Consider the following 20,192-nt stretch of genomic DNA (forward strand, 5'->3'; position numbering starts at 1 on the left):
CTTGAATTTCTGGGCTCAAGTGATCCTCCTGCCTTGCCCTCCCTATGTGTTGGGATTACAAATGTGAGCCACCACACCGGGCCTGAAAAATGTACTCTTATCATCATTATTTACAACATTTGCAACTGCACCTAAACCTTACTCTATTATTTCCTACTCACTAAAGTAACTGTTTTTGTTTGTCTTAATAGTTCAGACACCATAAAACAACAATGGTTATCTAAAGCTGCACTCTGAACAGGTTGTTTAGTTTGAGTTGACATGCTAGTACTGGGAAGACACGTTTTAAGAGACTTGAGAATAAAAAGAAACCAGCATAGGAGAGTTGCACTACCGATCAGTGACTTAAAAAGGCCTAGGAATGCAAAGGTAAGTGGGCTACCACTTAGGAGGACAGAGAAGGCTAGAGCTCATCTAAATGAGTCCCAGCAAATCTGACAGTACTGAGATACAAAGCACTATGTGGAAAACTTTTTTACTCCACTCTCAATTTGCTAATCAGTCAGAAGGGATCATTCTTATTTTAAAAACAGGGGAAAGTAATAGGAAACAACTATTAAACTTTTCTAGAATCTCTTTAAGCTTTTGCCCGCAAGGACTAATGCCATATAATGACAACTCCGCAGTTCTCAAGACTAGCATCAACAGAAGGCTGGAATTATTCAGCACAGAATGGGCTTTCTGAATGCCCCAACTCATTTGAAAGGGAGTAAGACAGTTATGAGCTAACTTTGATATTTTTATTTTTTTGCTCCTAAATTAGTGAAGTTAAGCCAGTCTCATGAAGCCCAAAACTGTTCATCACTGGCCAAAGAAAAGGTTTTAAAAGACTGAGTTAACAAAAAAATTGTTTACAATGAAAAAACTTATCTAAATACTTTTTGTAACGGGGAAATTATAAAGTACCGTCTTATCAAATAAATGCTGTTAAATTATAATGAAAGATTTAGGTCTCCAAGGTATTGTCTTCAATTTTTTGTTTTCGGAATTTTTACGTATTTGTTTTTGAGATGCAGGCTGGAATGCAATGGTGCAATCATGGCTCACGCAACCTTGATCTCCCCAACTCAAGTGCTTCTCTCACCTCAGCCTCTAGAGTAGCCGGGACTACAAGTGCACACCACCATGTCTGGCTAATTTGTTGGTACTTTAGTGTAGAGACAGGGTCTCGTTATGTTGCCCAGGCTGGTCTCAAACGCCTGGGCTCAAGCGATCCCCTGGCCTGGGCCTCTGAGAGTGCTGGGATTATAGGAGTAAGCCAAAGTGCTCTGCCTATCTTCAATATTTTAAATAAAAATAAAGTCATTCCAATAAAGTGTAAAGATTTGCTTAAAGCACCTAAGTGACTCACTATGAATTATTACCTTTATTATTTAGATATGGATGAGATGCCCTGTGAGAATCTTTTATTAATACAAAAAGGTACTCTCCAAAGTCTAGAACACACCTGAAGTTGGAAATTTGTGGGTTTCGAATCCATTTGTGAATCTGAACAAAATAACCTCAGACACTGAAGAAATCTTTCACTTTAATTTGCAATCAGTATTCAATTTGATGAATACACCTCAGTTTTAACAAAAAGCAAAAACAATAAGTTGGTAAAAAAGAAATGAGGTGATTAAACTTTTCCAAAGTCAACACATGGAATCACCAAGTATGCTGCCTATCTGAAATCTTTTAACACCAAGGTAATTATGACCAATCTTTATTTTCATTTTCTACAATTATATCATCTATTTCCTAAAACATTTATGTAACTATCTTCAAAAATAATTTCTCAAAATAAATTTACTATATATTATTGATTTTTACACATATAAAAGATTCAAAGGTATATGTATATTTCCTGTTTAAATAGTCCTAAATCTATGGTAGAATATTTTAGCACTGCTTCATCAGACCATAAGAGTCTACACTAACCATATACCTACACAAAGTTTTAAACTTTGGCTTCTTTTCTACATTAAGCAAGGATAGCGGACATGTAAACTAGTAATTATAATTTAGTACAATTATAAAGTCCTAGGTAGCAGGGAAAAAGGATTAGGAAAGGCTTCCCATCAGTAGTGCACTTACGCTGGATTTTCAAAGAGCTCACCACATTTGGGAGGATAGGAGAGCACGGGAGCCAACATTCACGATGACCCCCAATGATTCTCACCTCCTGATATTCACATCCTTGTGTAGGCCCCTCCCACAGGACATGGACTCTTACAGATAAGATGATGTGACTTCTGAGGCTAAGTATTTAAAGACACCGAGACTCTGTCTTACTCTCTCCTGATCACTCGTTAGCTGTCACATTATAAGAGAAATCCACAAGAAGAGAAACTGGAGCCTCCTGCCAACGAGACCGCCGAGACCACTAACTTGTCAGGTATGTCAGTAAACGACCCTGAAAGTGAATCCTTTAGCCTCTGAAAATGCCTTCAGATGATGGCAGCCCCAGCTGACAACTTCAGTGCAACCTCATGAGATCCTGAGCCGAAACCACCCAGCTAAGCCTTGTGTAGATCCCTACCTATAGAAACTAAGTGATATGACAAATTGTTATTGTTTCAATTTGCTAAGTTTTGGAGTAATTTGTTGTGGAATAGATAACTAATATAGAGTACGAGAAAAAAGCAGAGGGATGATATACCTAGGTTAAAGCTTCAAGAGATGAGGCTAGAGAAGCACACAAGGACGAGGACCAGAGATTCTTTTCTGCCTAGCTAAGGAATTTGGACTTTATCCTATGGCCAAGCATTGAGTAGGGGAATAAGTTCTTTAGCAAAGAAATAACTAGATTCAAATTTTAAAATAAATATTGAGTAGCAGTAGAGATACAGTTGAGAAGGAGGGTACTAGAACTGGAAGCTCTCCTAACAGGGAAATCAGTTACAATATTCTTGAAACAGTACAAAAGGAGAAATGAAGAGGAACAGTTGTGAGACAGAACTCCTCAAGGGCCCATTAGTATCCACAGCCAAAGACCATTTGGGTTCTACCTGCTGACTCCATTAAAGTCAAATCCTCTGCGGCAACTACCTCGACAGAGACCTTTTCAGGACCAGCCTCACCAATAAATCACTTCCTTATTCTACTCAAAGACAGAGGCCCATAGTGAGACCCGGTTTCTTAAAAAAAAAGACAGAGGCTTTAATGTCAATGCACACTACTATAAAAGCATAGCCTCAACTGATTAATGCTATTTTCTAACCAGATGTTGGGCCTAAACACCAGTTCTACCATGAAAAGAATGAATTAAATCTACCAAGAGGCCAAAGGCAAGTACTGAAGAGGTCCAAATGACTAGCTAAATGTCACCGCCGCTATACCCACCTATGACTCTATCCAGGGTAGGTCTTTCTTCAGAGCCTTGATTACCCTCACTGCTGCAGACTACCTCCCACTAAGCTATATGAACACTGAGATCCCTAAATTGCCAGGAGCCACTAATGACTCTCAAGGACAGCCAGCAAAAATTCTCATTCTTCAGACTCTAGATTTTCCCCTCTTGTCACAATATATTCACACACACGAATCAAGATCCTGATACAGTAATTCCATTTATATAATTTAAAAAACAAGTAAAGCCAGATTACTAGACTGTTTAGGGATGTCTTCATCACTTTAAAAGAGCATAAAAGGGCCGGGTGCAGTGGCTCATGCCTGTAATCCCAGCATTTTGGGAGGCCGATGGGGCAGATCACTTGAGGCCAAGAGTTCGAGACCAGCCTGGACAACATGGTGAAACCCTATCTCTACTAAAAATACAAAAATTAGCCAGGCAAGGTGGCGGGTGCCTATAATCCCAGCTACTCGGGAGGCTGAGGCAGGAGAATGGCTTGAACCCAGAGGTGGAGGTTGCAGTGAGCCAAATTGCGCCACTGCACTCTAGCCTGGGCGACAGAACGAGAGTTCATCTCAAAATAAATTTAAAATTTTTTTTAAATAAAAAATAAAAGAAAGAGAAAAAAAAGTGCTTTTTATCCATAAAAAGCAGGACAGTGGCTACCTCTGGGGAGAAGGAAAGAGAAGGTTTTGACAGAGACAAAATTCATGGGGTAGGAAGGTTTCTGGGATGCTGTAATGTTTTAGTTCTCGATCTGGGTAGTGGTTACATGAGTACTGGTTTTAGTGATGTTAGACTATATACTTATTTGTGTTATATACTTTTCTGTATATTACATTTCTCAAAAAAAGTGTTTTATGAAAAGGCTAGACTCCTTGACCTACAAAAATGTTTAAAATCACAACACACAATATAACACAGAAAATCCGTTAAAGAAGATAATAAATATATAGTTAAAAGAATGCTTCTGCCCCACTAGCATCACTTTTCTCGTAACCAGAACAAATATTTGCCTCTTAAAGCAGCAGGAAGTTTATTAAACTATCACATCTACTGCTGGCCAGCACAGTAACACTGGTTCTCATACTCTGATGTCACTGTAATATGGCCTTTTGATCTAGAAATTCTATAAACCTCTTGAACTAAAATATGAGAAAAGTTATAAACACAAAGATGTTCCCTTCTATTTTTTTAAACAGCTAGAAGAAAAACTGAAACCAACACAATCAATAACAGAACATTATTTACACAGAGAAAATTATGTGGGCCTATTTAAGAATTGTATGTTACCCTTTAAATTAATCATTATGGGCACTGTGTTCATGTTTTTAAAAAACCTTTATTGGAAGTATATACTAAGATACACATAAAACTATGATACAGGATTTGCTTCAAAATAATATAGAATGAAGAAAGAGAGTATGAATGAAATAAGTTTGGTCATTAGCTGATAATAGCTGAAACTGAGGAATGAGTACAACAGGGGAACTTCCTGTACTATTCTGGTATGCTTAAAATTCTTTATGCTTGACTTATATAAAGAATGGAGTTTTTATATAAAAGCTTTTTATATAAACTTTTTATATAAAAAGTGGAGTACTGTTCAGCCATAAAAAACAATGAGATTCAGTCACTTGCGACAATATGGATGGAACTGGAGGCACTACAGTCAGTGAAATAAGCCAGGCAAAGAAAGACAAACATCACATGTTTTTATTTGTGAGATCTAAAAATCAAAATAATTGAACCCATGGAGACAGAGAGTAGAAGGATGGTTACCAGAGGCTGGGAAAGGTAGTAGGGAGTTGGGGGAAGGTGTGGATGGTTAATAGTACAAAAGGTAGTTAGAATGAATAAGGTCTAATATTTTAGAGCACAACAGGATGACTGTAGTCAATAATTTAACTGTACACTTTAAAATAACTAACAGAGTATAGACTATAACACAAAAGATAAATGCTTGAGGGGGATGGATACCCCATCTTCCATGTTGTGCTTATCATGCATTACATGCCTGTATCAAAACATCTCATATGCCCCATAAATATATACATCTCCTACGTACCCACAAAGATGAAAAATAAAATCATTTAAAAAATTTTTTTAATTCTTCAAGCTTGGTGTGGTGGCTCATGTCTATAATCCCAGCACTCTAGGAGGCTAAGGCAGGAGGATCACTTGAGGCTAGGAGTTCAAAACCAGCCTGGACAACATAGCGAGATCCCATCTCGGCAAAAAATTTAAAAATAAATAAAATTATTAGCAGAAGGATTGCTTTAGCCCAGGAGTTCGAGACCAGCCTGGGCAACATGGTGAGACCCTGTATCTACTAAAATACAAAGATTGGCCAGGCATGGTGGCGCCTGCCTATAGTCCCAGCTACTCTAGAAGCTGAGGCAAGAGGATTGCTTGAGACCAGGAGGTCAAGGCTTCAGTAAGCTGAGATCATGCCACTGCACTCCAGTTTGGGTGACAGAGCCAGGCCCTGTCTCAAAAATAAACAAGTAAAAATAAAAACATAATTCTTCATAACAATGTTACTTTAATTAGGAGGAAAATTGAGTTTATAGTTTCCAAAAAATTAAGGTGATTAGTTGAAGTAATATATTTGCATCCTTTTATGCTAAGAAAAACAGATATGAAGGGATGAGAAAAAAATTCAAAATCTATGTTTGTGTTACAAGGGACTTTCAGTATTTCATTTTCAAGTGTTTTCTGTTTTATTATCTCTATAACTTCAAAAATTATACACAAACTTTGAACTGAGGAAAGCTATTTAGCTATTTACTCTTTTGTATACAATTTAATCAAATAGTTTCTAAATTCCAGTTAACCAGAGATCCTGAATAACAGAGTGAATTATTTTTCTTTTCAGCATGTACTTAAGATTCTTTCCTGGCTTTTTAAGCTATAGTTTTACAGCTGTTCTATTTTGAAACCTAGTTTTATTCTGCTGCATATGTATGTATTCAATGCTGAAGCCAGCATTTCTGTAATTCTCATTTTAGCTGAAAAGACTGTTCTTTTCTTTCGGGGACGGTTAAACTGAATAAAATACAGACAGTCTATGTGTGACTATATCGGCTATTCATACTGTTGATTAACTCATGTCATGATGAGTATTGTACTTATCTGAGAAGTGACCCTATAATTCTATTAAAGCCTGTGTTTGCACGTTTCAATCACCACTAAATCTAAATACAGGAAATCGATTTTGAAATACACTTACCAGGATGATTGGAAATGGGAGGCTGGAATGCAAGCTCATTGTGAACAGGCCCTAAAGAAAAGACAACAAAAATTCCATTTTTATTTATTAAAAGTTGTCTAATGCTAAAACTTTTAGTAAATCTTACTTAAATATAACTATTATCGGTTAGGAATTGTTGAAAACAAGCTTATGCAATGTCTAAGAACTTAAAAGTTTACTTTACAATAAGCAAATAGTCTTAAACTATTAACACTTTTGTGGATATTTAATAACTAACATTTTAGTGCTATCTGCCAAGTGTTATTATTACACAATTTACACATAATTTTCCATCCAATATTTAATACAGATCATAAATGAATTATTTATGTAACATCCAATATAGTACAATTTATAATGCAATGTATAATAATAAACTATTAGGTCTATTCTAAAAACAAGTGCTTACGTTAATTAAGGATGTTTATTTAATGGAATCGTAGCTAACATAACTGGAAACTTGTAATGTGTCAAGACACAGTGCTAAACACCTCACATAAATTATTACATTTACTTCTTACAAACACCCCTTGAGGTAGATACTAGTATTACTGCTCCTGAGGCTTAATGAGGTGAAATAACTTGCCAATGGTCACATAAGCCTGTTAAAGGTCCAAACCCAGCACCCTTAAACACTATGCCTAGGCAGCCATTAAAAATTACATTCTCTTAAGAAATGGAAAAAATAGTGACATAACTGAAAAGAAGCAAGACATATACAATACACATAGAGTAGGAGCCCCCTGTCAATTTACATATACCTGTTTATATGACTGGAAGGAAAATGACAAAATACTAGAAGTGGCTATTTTTGAGTAGCAGGATTCAGGGTAATTTTGCTTTTCTTATTTACACTTTTCTGTATTTTCTAAGTTTTCTTTGGTACTATTAATATTATAACGAGAAGGAATTTAATGTATATAAAAGTTATACTCTTGATTTTACTAAGCCATATGAACAGTGCTCCTATTCTACCTGAAACTATAGGCTATCTGTAGGGTATTCCTCCCAATCATGCCGGCACAAAGTTATCTATAGATTCAACATTATCCAAAGTACACTGAATACTACGCTGAGGAAAACTTTGAGAACTCAGTGCTCAAAGGATTTTAATCCATTATGGGTGGATATACAAGACACAGATGAGATCTAAGAACATATACAAAGTAAACAAATGAATGGAAATCAATGTGATGTTAATGAAACATTAGCAACAGAGAAATAAATGTATTTAGCGAACATCACTCCTCTAAAATAAAAAGGTATGATAACTATGAAAAATACTACTGTTTACAAAAACTACTGAAAAGCACTATTTAATGAAACAAAATCACAGGATGAATAAAAGATGTAAAAACATTTTTAAAAAATAGAAAACAAAGCCCTACCAAAAAAAAAAAAAAAAATGAAAAAAAAAAGAGCCCTTACAACAAAAACAAGAGCTTACAGTAATGTCCGGGATGGGGCGGCATAGGCGGGTGGTGCTGAAGATGGCCGTTTTGGTGGTGAGGCAAATTAGGTGTGTATGGTGCAGTCCTACTTCCAGTCCAGGTGGTAGTGCTGTCTAAAAATTAAGGCCCACATGGGTTAATTTGCTTTTATAAAGGCTGCCTACTTTTTTCTCAACTATTTAAAAGATTTTTTTAAAGTATGTACATACTATGATGGTAAGTAGCTGGCTGACCAGTAAATCCATTCTGCTGCTGTCCTGGCTGAGGCCCTGATGCTATCTGCAACAGTCCTTCACTATGGCTGCCCCCCAGTATACTGGCAGGCTGACCTAGAGGAACAAGAAGACATTAACATGGTACATTCATAGATGTCATCTTATGATTTCATATACTAAATGAAGGACTAATTTTATCTGATAATGCACAACTACAAAGATGGGCAAAAAGTGTAACTCACCCATGGCCTATCATGTTAAAAAAAAACCTAAAGTCATCTATAAAGACAAACCTTAACTTGAAGAAGCTCAAAATTATTCCATTTTAGGTAATGTCTTGCTAATTTTAGTGGCTTATTTCTTCACAAACGTATTTCAAATGCCAGCAAAACACCACTGTATGTCTGGCCTATCATATTAACTTCTTCAGAGGTATATCAGTTCATCCTGGCCACTCCAACCACTTCTCTCTCTGGACCTTTCTGATTAGGATCCCAAAAATCCAGGCTCAAGAAAATGTTGAAAACTGAAAAATTAATCATTGTCAGCACTGGTACTAATAATGGCAGAATGCTAGGGTTTGACAGAGAAAAGCAGAGCAGAAAATTATTTTAAACAGGATGTGATGGTGAAGAGGAGGAAGTTAAAAAGATCTAGCTCTGCTGTCCAATCAATATACCATTTACTGGTTAAAAACAAACAAAAAAACTATCACTCTACTTTCCAATTTTTTCAAGAGCTTTTATAAACCAAGAGTCATTTCTTTTCAACAACACCATCATATTCCCAGATTTACACAAAATTAGTTGCCCTCTCTGTATGCAATATACCAAGAGAAGCAAACTTCTCCTGGCTTCTATTCTATTCAAAAACCATCCTATGATATTGCTTACTGTCCTATATTTTTAAGGCCTTTTTTTTAAAGTGGAAATTTGATTTCTTAAAGAGCATTAATTAAGTCAATTGTTTACCCCATTTGGAAAGCACTAAATTTATAATTATTTATAACTGGCATCACCTCATTCTTTTCTAAATGGGAGTACAATCAGATATCTGGAAGACAGTAAATGTCACCATTGCTCAAACTATCAAAGAAAAGGAATATTTTTTTTTCTCTACATATCACATTTCCTTAAAGCTAAGAATTACAAAACCAAAACCTGAAGAGAATATTTCAATACTCCCCAAATTATTTATCTGTAAAAATGGCATTTTAGCAACCTCCCTTCCTACTCATCCCCCAGATTCTGCAATTTATCTTTAAAGGTTAATTATGGTTTTGTTCGTGTTTTTAATAATTATACATGCAATACTCTTAGCTAACTTACAAAAATTGTCATTAACTACACAGGATAAATTATTTTAATTTACAGATATTTAAAAGGAAATCCTTAAAATATTCAGGTGTCAAACGAACATAAATTGTAAAGTGACCCATTGTAGTTATCCATACTGAATACTTCCTTTATGCAATTCTAAGTATGTAAAATACAGTTAAACAACACGACTATATCAGTTCATGTAAAATAGCCTTTCAAATCTTCTATTCTAGTTCAACTTCTTTTTGTTCATTTAATTTTATCAATATACTTTTTGAGATCTAAGAGAACATTTTGACACAAGTTCTAAAACTTACAGTATTTACAGTATTTGGTTATTAAAATCTACCCAATAAATACCAGGATAAAATTAGCTGCATTTCATTTATATCACTTTTTCTAATCTTTGCATAGGACTCAACCTTAGGGAATAAAACAGTCAAAATGAAGTCACTTTAGCAAGCATTAACAAAGGTACAGAAATTCAATCTCCAGATAATATAAACAGAAGTAGGTAGCTGTGCTCTAGCACTAATCTACGTTCAAGCGGCTATAATGTACCTTCTTTTATTTTCTATCACTACCCACTGTTTATCAACCATATTCCTAATGTGGTAAATAAAAAGTAGACAGATAACAGAAGAACCAAGTGATTAAGGATCTGGGTTCTCAAGTGCTTAACCTATATGACCCATTTAGTATATGCTGCCTATACTGAGACCGTCATCTCTTATATAGCAAACCAAAAACATACTGCTTTGAAGTGGTGTAATGAATTAAAGAGGGGAAATTTTGGTATACTTCACTTGAAAACTCACAATTACAGAAATCAGTCCCCCATTTATTCCAAAGATCAAAATTTCTATGTTGAATCTAATCTGATAGTAAAGCAAATAGAATAATGGTACTTTTGGCAGCAACTAACACAGTATTAGACCAGAGCTGTCAAAAATCTATTCTGATGTAGGTTTACATATAATTCCTTTAGCAATTGCATGCAACTAACACCATACACATGCCAAGACAATGCACTATGATTAACTGGAAAAAAAAAAAAAAAAAGCAAAAAAAGCTACTTCATTTGCAAGGCAGCAAACTATCAAACCTTTGGTTACTGTGAAAATAAGTAACAGAACCAGGTCATATCATCAGGCCCCAAAAAACCTAAACCTAGCAGCCCCTTTGCCTCCTATGACATGGCAGAAAAGAAGGATCCTTCTGAAACAGACTAATTTTTTAAAAATATAGACAAATATTTTTAAAAGAGATATAGAAGTTAGCTTACATCAAAAATGACTTAATTACTTAATGTCTATCTTGAGCAATACATAAAAAATTTGTCAAGATCCCTTTGCACAGTGAGAAAATAAGACAACTACTATAAGGTAATATTCTCCCAGATAAACCAAAATAAGAACACTGGATTAAAAGAAAGGTTGCAATTCCATTAACACAGACCTTCATAAACATCTTGGATCAAAACTACTTATTATTTAAATATTTCTCCAAAATCTATCTGAGAGCTTAAGAGGCTACTTACTTCTACATGTAATAGTAAAGTTCAAATCAGATCACTAATTTGAATCAATATTCTAATCAAAGCCATTAAATTCCAAGCGATTGTACATACCTGTCTAACACCTGTTTACCTATGAAAGATACCACAGTTACTTTTAATGTTTACTTACTTGGAGTTTCCCCCCAAATGACTACACATAAATAAGCAATGATTAGGAAAACTCAACTTGCTGACTACATCTGATTCTAGAACTCACTTGTGGAAGCCACAGGAATGTTGGGAAAGTTGGCAGTGCTGGTAGCATTAGACTCAGATGGGGCTAACAGAGCTGGGGTGCTGTATGTCTCTGTTGACGCACGATTACTTGGTGGATGCTGGATGGTTTGAATCGAATGTCCTTCAGTGGACAACGATGGCTGTCCCTCAAAGTCATGAACATATTCATCCTTCACCATCATACTTGAAGGAGCTATGTAGAAAATTAAACGTATTTTAAATTTTTATAAGCTTCTATCCCCAGAAAAAAAAAATCTTATTAGCAAGTAATATAACATCTAAAATCAATTACAGTGTAAATAACTTTAAATCAGAATTTTTTCATATTATTTTAAAAGCATACTACTTTACCAGCAAAAGTCATTTATTTAATGGTAACAGCATCAGATATATTTTATCCATCAATCTGACTCTCAAATTCGAAGCTAGTCTATGTTCCAACAGCCTCCAGCAACAATCCTAAAAAGGTACTCCTCAGTTTCTTGAGAAACGTAGAATAATGATCACCTAAATACATAAGGCAGGCAAAAACCAAAAGGCTGGAAAATGTGTATCCAGCTGAGAAAAACAATTATTCAGTCTAAATCGAGATTGAGTATTTAACTACATCCTTTTGCTAATTTCACACTGTGGAGATATCAGTGGGATCTGACAGATATCCAATTCCAGGATCTAGAATTACTGTCAAGTAACATATTCTTTAAAAATGAAGTGTACTGAATGTTCCCTATAGATTTAGAACCAAACAGAAAAATTCTAAATGAAAAGTCAAGCTGAAATTTCCCTCTAGAAACCCAACCCAAATAAGAATATTTGATAAACATATGGTGTGAGAAAACTCAGTAATCAATCTTTCACCTATGTGGTTACACCTTCATAAGTAAAGCTAGATTCCAGTTGATATAGCATAACACCTTTCCATTAACAAACCAGGAAATAGTTTGCTCTGTTGTATGAGAAAAAGAAAACTGAAACTGAACTGCATAAATGTTAATTCTCTGCCTGGAACCTTCCTTTTGGTTTTAGGTTATTGTTTTAAGGTTTGCTTTTTATCTTTAACAACCAATCCTTTATTGCTTCTGAACTAACACTACTCCAGAACTTAACAATCCACTGAACTAATAGTAGGTTCTCTTCTTAAAGCAGTAAATTAGTAGACCACAAAAAGACATTCCCTTTTTCATTAAGAACCAGCATATCATTTCCCTTATCTTTCCCTATGTCAACCTCGAAAAAAATCTACATGTAAATATCAGTTAAGTTACATGGGTATTTTTTATTAAATTGAGACTATTTCAAGGCAGTAATAATCATCTACTGTGCAAGTTTCTATGTGCAACCTCTTAAAAACCTCTTAAGAAGTACGTTCATGCATCAAAAGTCATGACGATGATATTCTGAAGACCCCATAAATCCCATTCCAAAGTTCCTCTTTAGAAATTTTACAGAAACAAAAAGATAATCAAAAGGATGTTTAACAAATTATGTATCGATAAAAAAACTGAACACAATCACTCATCACTAACATTGGCCAAATTATAAAAATAATAAAAAGAAAAAAAATGGGGCATAAAATTGGTATGTCTACACTTATTCAGCCTTGTATTATACCCTTCAACAAAGTTCAATGATTTTCTTCATATAAATCCTGACATCTCTAAATAATTCCTGGACATTTTAGGTTTTCTGTTGTTATAACGACCAGGATCTTTTTACCGACTTACTGGTTTTGCTAGCCGATTTGAGGATACAACTGGTCAATTTGGTACTCACTGCTTTTGCTTTTCAAGTGACTCTTCAGTGTAATCAGCAATCATAACATCTTTAAGTACCTACTGCATTCTGCTTTTAAACAGTTATGACTCATAAATCTTTCTTGCCTTAAATATGCTGGCTAAACTTCCCAAATGTAAGTTTGAAACCTCTACTGGTCTACAGATTTCTTTAACCCCAGATAATCCATAATGTTTCTCAGGTAAAACTGAAGGTATCAACAAGTATAGAAATCTGCAATATATTTTTGCCAAGAGAAAAAAAGCAAGTTACAAAACACTATTGTACACTATGATCATATGCATGTTTAAAAAATCATATACTCTAAGTAAAAAAGCAAGGTCCAGAACAGTATGCACAGTATACATTTTGTGTAAGAAAGGAGGTATGTATTTTTTGCATATAGAAACCCTGGAAGGAAACACCAGAAACTAAAAAAAGTGATTACCTGAATTAGGGGGGAATGGGGGCAGGGGTGGGAGCACTTCTTTTCACTGTATACCTTTTTATAGTATTTTGATTTATGGACCATGTATTGCCTATTCAAAAAAATAAAATTAAAAAAACATATAGTATATATTTTTTAAAGTCCAGAAAAACAGACACCAAACTGTTAAATATTTCTCTTTATGGGCTAGCATTCAACAAATTCATTCACTGAAAAAATATTTCTTGAGCACCTATGTTCCAGGTACTGTTCTAGTACTTGGGATATAGCCATAAACAAAACAAATATCCTTGCTGTCATGGAGTTTGCAGTCTTTTGTAATATTTTCCCATTGTTTAAATATCTAATAGCAAACACACATTACTCCAGCTCCTCCTAGTTGTCTATTCTTGGGCAAGTTCCTTCACCTCTCCAGGTAGCAGTCCCTTCATCTGTTAAAGTATAAATAATCCCACCTCCCATGCAGAAGTATCATGAGAATGATGACATAATACTCAGAAATCATTTAGCTCAGTCTGACCTGACACACAATGAGTACCCAGTAAGTGTTAGCTATTATTATTTAACCATATTTTTAGAGTAGTTTTACATATATATAGTGATTATAAAATGTTCTAAGAGGGCTGGGTGCAGTGGCTCATGCCTGTAATCCCAGCACTTTGGGAGGCTGAGACAGTGGATCGCCTGAGGTCAGGAGTTCGAGACCAGCTGGCCAACATGGTGATACCCCATCTCCACTAAAAATACAAAAAAAATAATAATAATAAAAACTGCTGGGCATGGTGGCTGGCGCCTGTAATCCCAGCTGCTCAGGAGGCTGAGGCAGGAGAATCGCTTGAACTCAGGAGGCGGAGGTTGCAGTGAGCCAAGATCCCACCATTGTACTCCAGTCTGGGCAACAAGAGCGAAACTCTGTCTCAAAAAAGAAAAAGAAAATGTTCTAAGAGGGTCAAAGAATATATTTTCTATAGGTGACAAAAAAGCTGAAACCACTGGGCCCACCCTAGGTTTGTATTTCTTATCATCACCAGCAGCCAGGACATAGCACCTATCTGATGGTATTATCACTCTCTTATTTACTTTTCCTCTCCTCCACTAGACTATAAGCTCACTTGAGCAGACAAAACATACCTTATTATCTTAGCATCCCTGGAAACTAACACAGTACCAGGCAATACATGCTCATTACATATTTGTTAAAATGAATACACAGGTCGACGTGGTCACAGAAAGTTTCATGAAAGATAAAAGGCTGGAAATGACTACCATAAGACATTAACTCAAAAATGAAGGAACCGTCCTATTTTCTTAACTTTTAGTTACCTGGTCTTATATTATTCCTTTGTCCAAATCTAGAAGGAGCTGTGAGAAATACCAGTTGTTTTCTGAGGAAATAAGGCACTGAAGACAGCCTTTACAAAACCACCACTAGGGGGACCTACAAGGCTGAATACAGTCCTACAGTCACTAAAGAAAGGCTAAAAAACCCATACAATCCCATCAGTAACGGTGCATCAATAATTTTAGAATGGGGAGGTGTGTGATGAGCATTCAGAATTTGAATCCCCTCACAAACAGCCCCATAGAGAGATTCAGATACACTTATCATTGCAGTCTCCCAACTTTTAACACCCACTGAGCCAAATGTTTTCTCCAAAAACATGGATGGAAAACAGTGAAGATATGAAGCGTGTTTACTTTCAAAAAAAAGAAGTGATATAATATCAATGTCTGCATAGCAAAGAGGCAGAGTTTTAACCAATCTTAAAGCAACCCTTCCCAGACCACCACAACAGCTCCTAACAATAAACCCACACTTGTCAGAAACCTACTAGTCACTAACGAGCACAACAAGGCACTGAGTCTTCCTCCATTACTAGTGATATGGGAGAAAGGTGGAAAATAAAATCAAGTAGAACTGCATACTCTTCCTAAATTTTGGTTAAGGTCACCTAGTATTTCTGACTCACCTATAAAATTCTGCAAACAAAAAAGGTGCTGAACTACTAATAATTTCCCTCCAGAGCAACAGCACACCTTTTCTAAGACGACAATGGTTCCTTTTTTTTTTTTTTTTTTTTGAGACAGAGTTTCACTCTTGTTGCCCAGGCTGGAGTGCAACAGCGTGATCTCAACTCACTGCAACCTCCATTTTCAGGGTTCAAGTGATTCTCCTGCCTCAACCTCCTGAGTAGCTGGAATTACAGGCGCCCACCACCACACCTGGTTAATTTTTTATATTTTTAGTAGAGACAGGGTTTCACCATGTTGGCCAGGCTGGTCTCAAACTCCTGACCTCAGGTGATCCACCTGCCTCAGCTTCCCAAAGTACTGGGATTGCAGGCGTGAACCACCATGCCTGGCTGACAGTGGTTCCTTATAAGAGTTTCTCCGCAAATAATTAGTTCTTACAGAAATTTGAGTTTATTAAGTTCTAAGTAACAGAGCTAAAGATTTAATAAAACTCCATTCTCAAATATTATAATAACAAAAACACACACCCCCATTCGCATTTCATTTTCTCAATCACCTTAAAACAGTTTTTCTTTTTAAGAATACAATTAGGTAAGCTGTGATGGGCATATGCTTTTAAGTAGCCTTGATTTATTTACTCAAAATGTAACAAGACTGAAAAAATACAAATGAGCACGATTTTAAACCATTCTCAACATTATCATTCATAAAAATGTTAGGCTGAAATGAAGGAAAATTAGAATACTGGCATTTTTAAAGGATATGTTATACGTGATTCCATATTACCAAACGTTCTGGGTACTTAACACCCATTAAAACTGGTTCTGTGAGATTTTCTTCAAAAATGGGTCTTAACTCAAAAAATATTCTTTGTATTTGTTTTTGGTACATTCCTCTATCATGTTTTTTACAGTACTTTAGTTTATAAATTGCAGTTCATATACAAAGAGCAAATAGCCAATTTAAATCCAGTTTTAAATGCTGACGTGCCCCATAACCCCAAAATCTAAATTTCCAAATCAGTAAGTTACTTTCTTGTTAATGTTACTGCCGCCCACACAAACTAATTCTAGGTCAACGAAAAAACAGAGAGGATAGGACAAAAGAAAGAGAAAGTAATAAGAAACAGATTACCTACCATTACTCTGCAGTGTTAATCCTGAGAGATCTTAATTGTTTAAAAGGGAAAACAAATGAAACATTAATCATTACAATGAAAATATTTTCCATTTAACAGAGAATGTCAAGTTAAACCAGAGATTACAAAAGTTCATGAACTATTTCAATTCAGAAGTAGCATAAACACTATCTAACAATACACACAGTAAGTATTCAAATTTATAACGCTTTCCATCTTATTTCTCAAAAACAATGTTCTAAATGGGCAAAATATCAACTATAATACTTGGTTTTAGCAGTCAAAATATAAGTTTGTTCCTAAGTTCAAGTTAAAACACGTATATTAAAAATGTCTGATTCTTTAACCTTATTTAAAGTCGTGGGCTATCTTCCAAATTTATAATTTAACTTACAAAAATTAAAACACTATTGAGATCCTTTTCCCTTTATGTTTCTTAGGATAAAAGCAAAGTCTACTTACCAATTCCAGGTGATACAACTCGTTCATAGTGATATGGATTCACACAGACACTATCACATTTTAAGTCAAATGCATACTGACAATATTTAACATGTTTTAGTTCATTTTTGTGAAGATCAGGCCACCTCCAGAGACGGGCATAGATCACATGAGGAAATCCTTTCCGGCCAGCCACCTAGAAAAATAAACGACCATTTATTCATCTGTCACATTATGCAAGACACTTTTATATATATTCTGATTTAATCCTCACAATCCTACCAAGTCAGTATTACAATCCCCACTTCATAAATGAGAAAACTAAAATTCAAAATAACTAACTTGGCCATGTCATGCATCAGACCTGTAATTTAAACCTTGGTATAATTTCAAGGCCTGTGTTCAGGTTTTAAAAATGCAAAAAGTGGCTGGGCATGGTGGCTCACACCTGTAATCATATCACTTTGGCAGGCCAAGGCAGGAGGATCGCTTGAGCCCAGGAGTTCATTACCAGCCTGGACAACATGGCAAGGCCCTTGTCTCCACAAATAATAAAAAATTACCCAGGTATAGTCGTATGTGCCTGTAGTCCTAGCTACTCAGGAGGCTAAGGCAGAAGGATTGCATAAGCCCAGTAGGTAAAGGCTGCAGTGAGCCATGTTTGCACCACTGCACTCCAGCCTGGGCAAGAGTGAGACCATGTCTCAAAGAAAAAAAATGAAATAAATAAATATTTTAAAAGACTGTGTTGTAGAAACCATGTATAAAGTCTTGAAATAAAACTTTAAAATCTAAGACATAAAATGTCTGTAAGATTTATTTCAGCAAGGGAGATTATGAAGTTCTACCTGAAAAATGTGATCAATGAAACATTTGGTAACAGTGAAACATATCAGATTTCTAAATTATAAAAAGACTAAGTGTAATCCAATTGTTTAAATATACATACGATATCAAAAAAGAAAGCAACATGGCTGGGCACAGTGGCTCACGCCTGTAATCCCAGAATTTTGGGAGGCCAAGGCGGGTGGATCACCTGAGGTCAGCGGTTTGAGACCAGCCTGACCACCATGGTGAAACCCCGTCTCTACTAAAAATACAAAACTTAGCCGAGCGTGGTTGCACTCGCCTGTAGTCCCAGCTACTTAGGAGGCTGAGGCAGGAAGATTGCTTGAATCTGGGAGGTGGAGGTTGCAGTGGGCCAAGATCGCACCACTGTACTCCAGCCTAGGTGACAGAGCAAGACTCCATCTGGGGAAAAAAAAAGAAAACAACAGGCTACAAAAATGAAAACCAAAGTGCTAAAGGTAGTTCTTGCAAAGTGTGGGTTTTCTTCTGCTTTTTATTTTTATTTCCCAAATTTTCTCCATTGAACTTTTTTCTGATAGAACATTAAAAAACTTTAAAATTTTATCTTTTGCATATTCTTCCACAAATTCCCGTAACGCGTATTTGTACAGGATGCACAGTATCTGAAGAGATGGAGCAGGCATTAAATTACCCTGTAGTAGCTTGAAAGGAAACTTAGCAAGTTTTTAAATCTGCCAACACAGAGGGTATAGAAAAACTCTTGTAAGACTAACCTGAAGCCTCCCATCCAATGTTCTCTGTATGGTAACACATTTACTAGGATGAGCTCCATTTGTAGTTATAGCTGTTATTAAAGAATCCAATTCATCTTTTTTCTCCTTCAGCTTCTTTACCAAACTTTCAATTGCTCTTTTTGCAAATGTTTCACTCTCTCCACCTTGTCTATGGCACATCAAACTATGCACAATGCTCAGACAGGCATCATTACTTGTTGGTGTATTCGTAATAGACATATTGTCCATTTGTTCAAGTTTTTCCTTTTAAATCAAATATGTCTCCAATTTCTGGAGCAATTTTGATCTTTTGGAAACAGTGAAAAACAACAGCTAAGGTTGCAAGGAAAATTGTTAGTCATGTATTCAGGATAACCTAAAAAAGAAAAAAAAAAAAAGACACACATGAGAACACATTTCACGAAGTAGATTCAACTACTTGGGAAAAAATGAAATTGCTCTGGTTAAGCCAGAGATTCAATGCACATAATTAAAATTTGATGCTCAGAGTTGAAAATTACTTAAAATTCTTATAAAATATTAACCATTAAAAATAATTTTAAAAAATAAAATTACTTAATTAAAATGTCACTGTTTTTGACATTCCAAAACTATTAAAGTTAGGTCTTCTCATTATGATAGTGGCACACTCAATCAAGTCTTACTGACTTTACTAGCCACCCTGAAGGAAATCTCACCAGCACTTTTTTAAAGGATTACTTATGAGGAACAGCACTAGTTAAACCTAAAAGTCTATTACTAATATTTATGAAAAATTTACCATCCCCTGATATTAAATGCTACCTAGCAGTTAACACTCACCTTTGTTAAAAGAGACTGATAAAAAAAAAAAATTTTAGAAATGAACAAAAGGATTCTAAAAGATACTTCTCCAAAGATGGTGGCCAGTAAGCACATGAAAGATGCTCAACATTAGACATCATGGAAATGAAAATCAAAACCACAACGAGCTACCACTTCATACCTACTGAGATGGATAAATCAAAAAGACAATAAGTACTGAAGAAGCAGAGAAACTGGACCCTCATTCATTGCTGCTGGGATTACAAAATGGCACAGGTACTTTGGAAAACAGTCTGGTATTAATACAAAATGTTAAACAGAGTAAATATGACCCAGCAATTCCACTCTTCATACTTCTACTTGAGGGAAATGAAAACCTATGTCCACACAAACCTGTACATGAATGTTCACAGCAGCGTTGTTCATAATGGATACAACTCAAATGTCCATCAACTGATGAATGCATAAATAAAATTCCATACAACATTATTCAACCATAAAAAAGAATAAAGTACTAACACATTACAACATGGATAAGCCTTGAAAACACATGTTAAGTGAAAGAAGTCCCTGACAAAAGGTCACACGTTATATAATCCCATTTATATGAAATATACAGAATAGGCAAATCCACAGAGACAGAAAGTAAATCTGTGGTTGCCAG

At 35.4% G+C, this 20,192-nt stretch overlaps 1 protein-coding gene across 3 annotated transcripts in view; it reads right to left on the reverse strand.

The window, feature by feature from the left end:
- Positions 1–20,192, reverse strand: part of SMAD4 (SMAD family member 4) — a 112,834-nt gene that overhangs the window by 19,000 nt on the left and 73,642 nt on the right. For all 3 annotated transcript variants that reach the window (XM_025365107.1, XM_025365108.1, XM_025365110.1), the window contains 7 exons: positions 18,725–19,100; positions 17,163–17,337; positions 16,701–16,730; positions 11,348–11,560; positions 8,248–8,367; positions 8,035–8,151; positions 6,567–6,617 (listed from right to left, as the gene is read on the reverse strand). In XM_025365107.1, the coding sequence (XP_025220892.1) occupies positions 6,567–6,617; positions 8,035–8,151; positions 8,248–8,367; positions 11,348–11,560; positions 16,701–16,730; positions 17,163–17,337; positions 18,725–18,973 (955 nt within the window). In that variant the 5' untranslated portion in view covers positions 18,974–19,100. The remainder of the gene's footprint in view (positions 1–6,566; positions 6,618–8,034; positions 8,152–8,247; positions 8,368–11,347; positions 11,561–16,700; positions 16,731–17,162; positions 17,338–18,724; positions 19,101–20,192) is intronic.

The sequence above is a fragment of the Theropithecus gelada genome, chromosome 18, assembly GCF_003255815.1.
Source record: "Theropithecus gelada isolate Dixy chromosome 18, Tgel_1.0, whole genome shotgun sequence".
Taxonomy (NCBI): domain Eukaryota; kingdom Metazoa; phylum Chordata; class Mammalia; order Primates; family Cercopithecidae; genus Theropithecus; species Theropithecus gelada.